General features: G+C 44.1%; 1 protein-coding gene across 1 annotated transcript; it reads left to right on the forward strand.

Moving 5' to 3' along the window:
* The first annotated feature begins 858 nt into the window (after positions 1–858).
* Positions 859–2062, forward strand: LOC143421942 (uncharacterized). Its single transcript, XM_076892003.1, has 2 exons — positions 859–1822; positions 1889–2062. Exon 1 carries the CDS (start codon positions 1164–1166, stop codon positions 1758–1760), a length of 597 nt encoding a protein of 198 aa, XP_076748118.1. The 5' UTR covers positions 859–1163; the 3' UTR covers positions 1761–1822; positions 1889–2062.
* Positions 2063–2850: the final 788 nt, after the last annotated feature.

The raw sequence follows: 2850 nt of genomic DNA on the forward strand, positions 1-2850 counted from the left end.
AAAATGCATCAAAAACCTCAGTAAAAATGCATGCATTTGCTCTTTTTTTCGTATTTTCTCTGTTATTCTCCTTTTGCTTTTTCCTTTTCTCTACCTCCTTTCGCTTTTTGCTGCTCCCTACATTGCTGTTCTTCTCTTTGCTTTACCATCTCTTCTTTTGCTGTATGGTCCTCTCCAAACTCTTTGTTAGCTCTTTCTCCTTTGCTCTCCCTCTTTGCTGCAAGGAGAAAATTGAATGAGAGTGAATGAGCATTGTGGAAATCCCATCAGAGATGCTATGGTCTCCAACATTATTAATTAGCTGATATATTTACATCAACGTAAGCAGTAAGGAGGGAAAACCTGCATAGAGATTGAAAATGTATACACAAATGCTTACAAATACTATAGAGTACAGAATAATCTCTCGAGACAAGTAGGAAGAAGTCTTATCGCGTACAATATTCAACATGTACTGAGACAAGAGATAATTAGGCAGAGTGGGCGGGGAAGGAGACAGGGAAATGTGAAGAATGGGGCAAAAACTTGGGATTTGAGACCTTGTCCTTGGAGGTCTGGGATTCAAGGGAATATTTTGCCAAATGCCAATCTGTTGGGTTTCACATGCCAACAGTTACCAATTTAGCTCGAGTCTGGAAAACAGAGAAAACATTGAAAACATCGTGTAAGGTCCTACATAACAGCTCCAAACAAAAGAATGTATGAGCTAATTTACAGACACCACTCTGAAGTTCACTTCATCCTGCAGCATCTGGACTCCCCAGGAACCTACGCCAGGATCCTGTTTGTGGACTTCAGCTCTGCCTTCAACACCATCCTTCCAGACCATCTCCGAGACAAGCTTTCCCAGATGAATGTGCCTGATCCCATCTGCCGGTGGATCACTAACTTCCTGACGGACAGGAAGCAGCATGTGAGGCTGGGAAAGAATGTCTCGGACTCCCGGACCATCAGCACCGGCTCCCCTCAGGGCTGTGTTCTTTCTCCTCTGCTCTTCTCCCTGTACACCAACTGCTGCACCTCCACCCACCAGTCTGTCAAGCTAATCAAGTTTGCAGATGACACCACCGTCATTGGGCTCATCTCGGACGGGGACGAGTCTGCCTACAGGAGGGAGGTTGAACGTCTGGTGTCCTGGTGCAGCCACAACAACCTGGTGCTGAATGCCCAGAAGACAGTGGAGATTATTGTGGACTTCAGGAAGCACACAGCCCCACTCCCCCCCCATCATCCTGACTGACACCCCCATCACCTCTGTGGACTCATTCCGCTTCCTGGGTACCACCATCACCCAGGACCTGAAGTGGGAGCCCACCATCACCTCCGTCATCAAGAAAGCCCAGCAGAGGATGTACTTCCTGAGGCAGCTGAAGAAATTCAACCTGCCAACACGGACGATGATGCAATTCTACACTGCAATCATCGAGTCCATCCTCACCTCCTCCATCACCGTGTGGTACGCTGGAGCCACTATCAGGGACAAACAGAGACTGCAGCGTGTTGTGCGCTCTGCTGAGAAGGTGATTGGCTGCAGACTCCCATCTCTGCAGGACCTGTACACCTCCAGGACATTGCGGCGTGCAGCTCGGATCTCAGCTGACCCTTCTCACCCTGGACACAGTCTGTTTGACCTGCTCCCCTCAGGCAGGAGGCTCCGGTCCATTCGCACCAGAACCTCTCGCCATAAGAACAGTTTCTTCCCCTCTGCTGTTGGACACATGAACAATAACCACATGATTGTCCCCGCCACTAACACATGACCCTACGCTGTGTCACTGCATCATTCCATGTTTGGCACTGATCACCACCTGCACTCATGTATATATCTTTCAACGTAGCACTCTTAATTCTTATTCTCATGTATATATCTCATGTATATCTCATGCACATATCTTTCCACGTAGCACTTTTAATTCTTATCCCTACTTTTATTTTTTCCATGTCTATTTAAGTGCTATTTATGACACTATGTTTGCACTGAAGCACCGCAGCAATTTCCTAATGTTGTAAACCTGCTCAACATTTGGCAATAAACCCCATTCTGATTCTGATTCTGATTCTGATTCTGAAAAATAAATGAGCCTAATTTGCTCTCCTAAAACTATTTTCTTCCACAAAAGTGCCCAAAGGCAAACATATCATATGTAAAATAGCATATGTGATAAATAAAACTGCAAAACAGATAATAAATAAGTACATGAAAAATGCCAGTAAATACATGAATAAATAAATACATTACATTTGATATTGGCAACAGCATGAACTGAGAAGAACCTCAAACAAGAATGCACATTTTACATGCTGCACATGCACAAGCTGCTGGAGCATACATACACTGTATTTCAGCTCACAAGGAGCACTGGAGGCTTTCTTCAAATTTTGCTTTCATCCTGTAGATTTTCCTATGACGACACATGCCATATGATAGCAAATTACAACTACAGTAATTTTGGTGTTATCGTTCTTTTAAATGTTTTGAGGTGACTTATTTGTGTATGCACAATATTAATACAAATGACCAAAAATGTCATCAGTGAACATAAATGGCTGGCGATCCAGAGGTATGATATGCAACAAAGGTTCTTGCATGCAATCAAACCAGTAACACATGTTTTATTCTGTCTGCGACTTAGAAATCACATGCTGTCACACCTGGCATGAAACCTACTGAGTTTGCACCTGTTCGCATACCTTACAAATAAAGAGTACTCAGATCAGCTGCGAGCTGTGTGTACAATCAGATTTCTATTAAAAAACAAAGAACAAATGTCATGGCTGTGTACAGGCAGGTAGGAAGAGAGGGGGCAAAATGCAGGACTCACGGAGGCAAACGTAACTCAAAATACTCAG

The sequence above is a fragment of the Maylandia zebra genome, linkage group LG14 (genome assembly GCF_041146795.1).
Source record: "Maylandia zebra isolate NMK-2024a linkage group LG14, Mzebra_GT3a, whole genome shotgun sequence".
Lineage (NCBI taxonomy): Eukaryota > Metazoa > Chordata > Actinopteri > Cichliformes > Cichlidae > Maylandia > Maylandia zebra.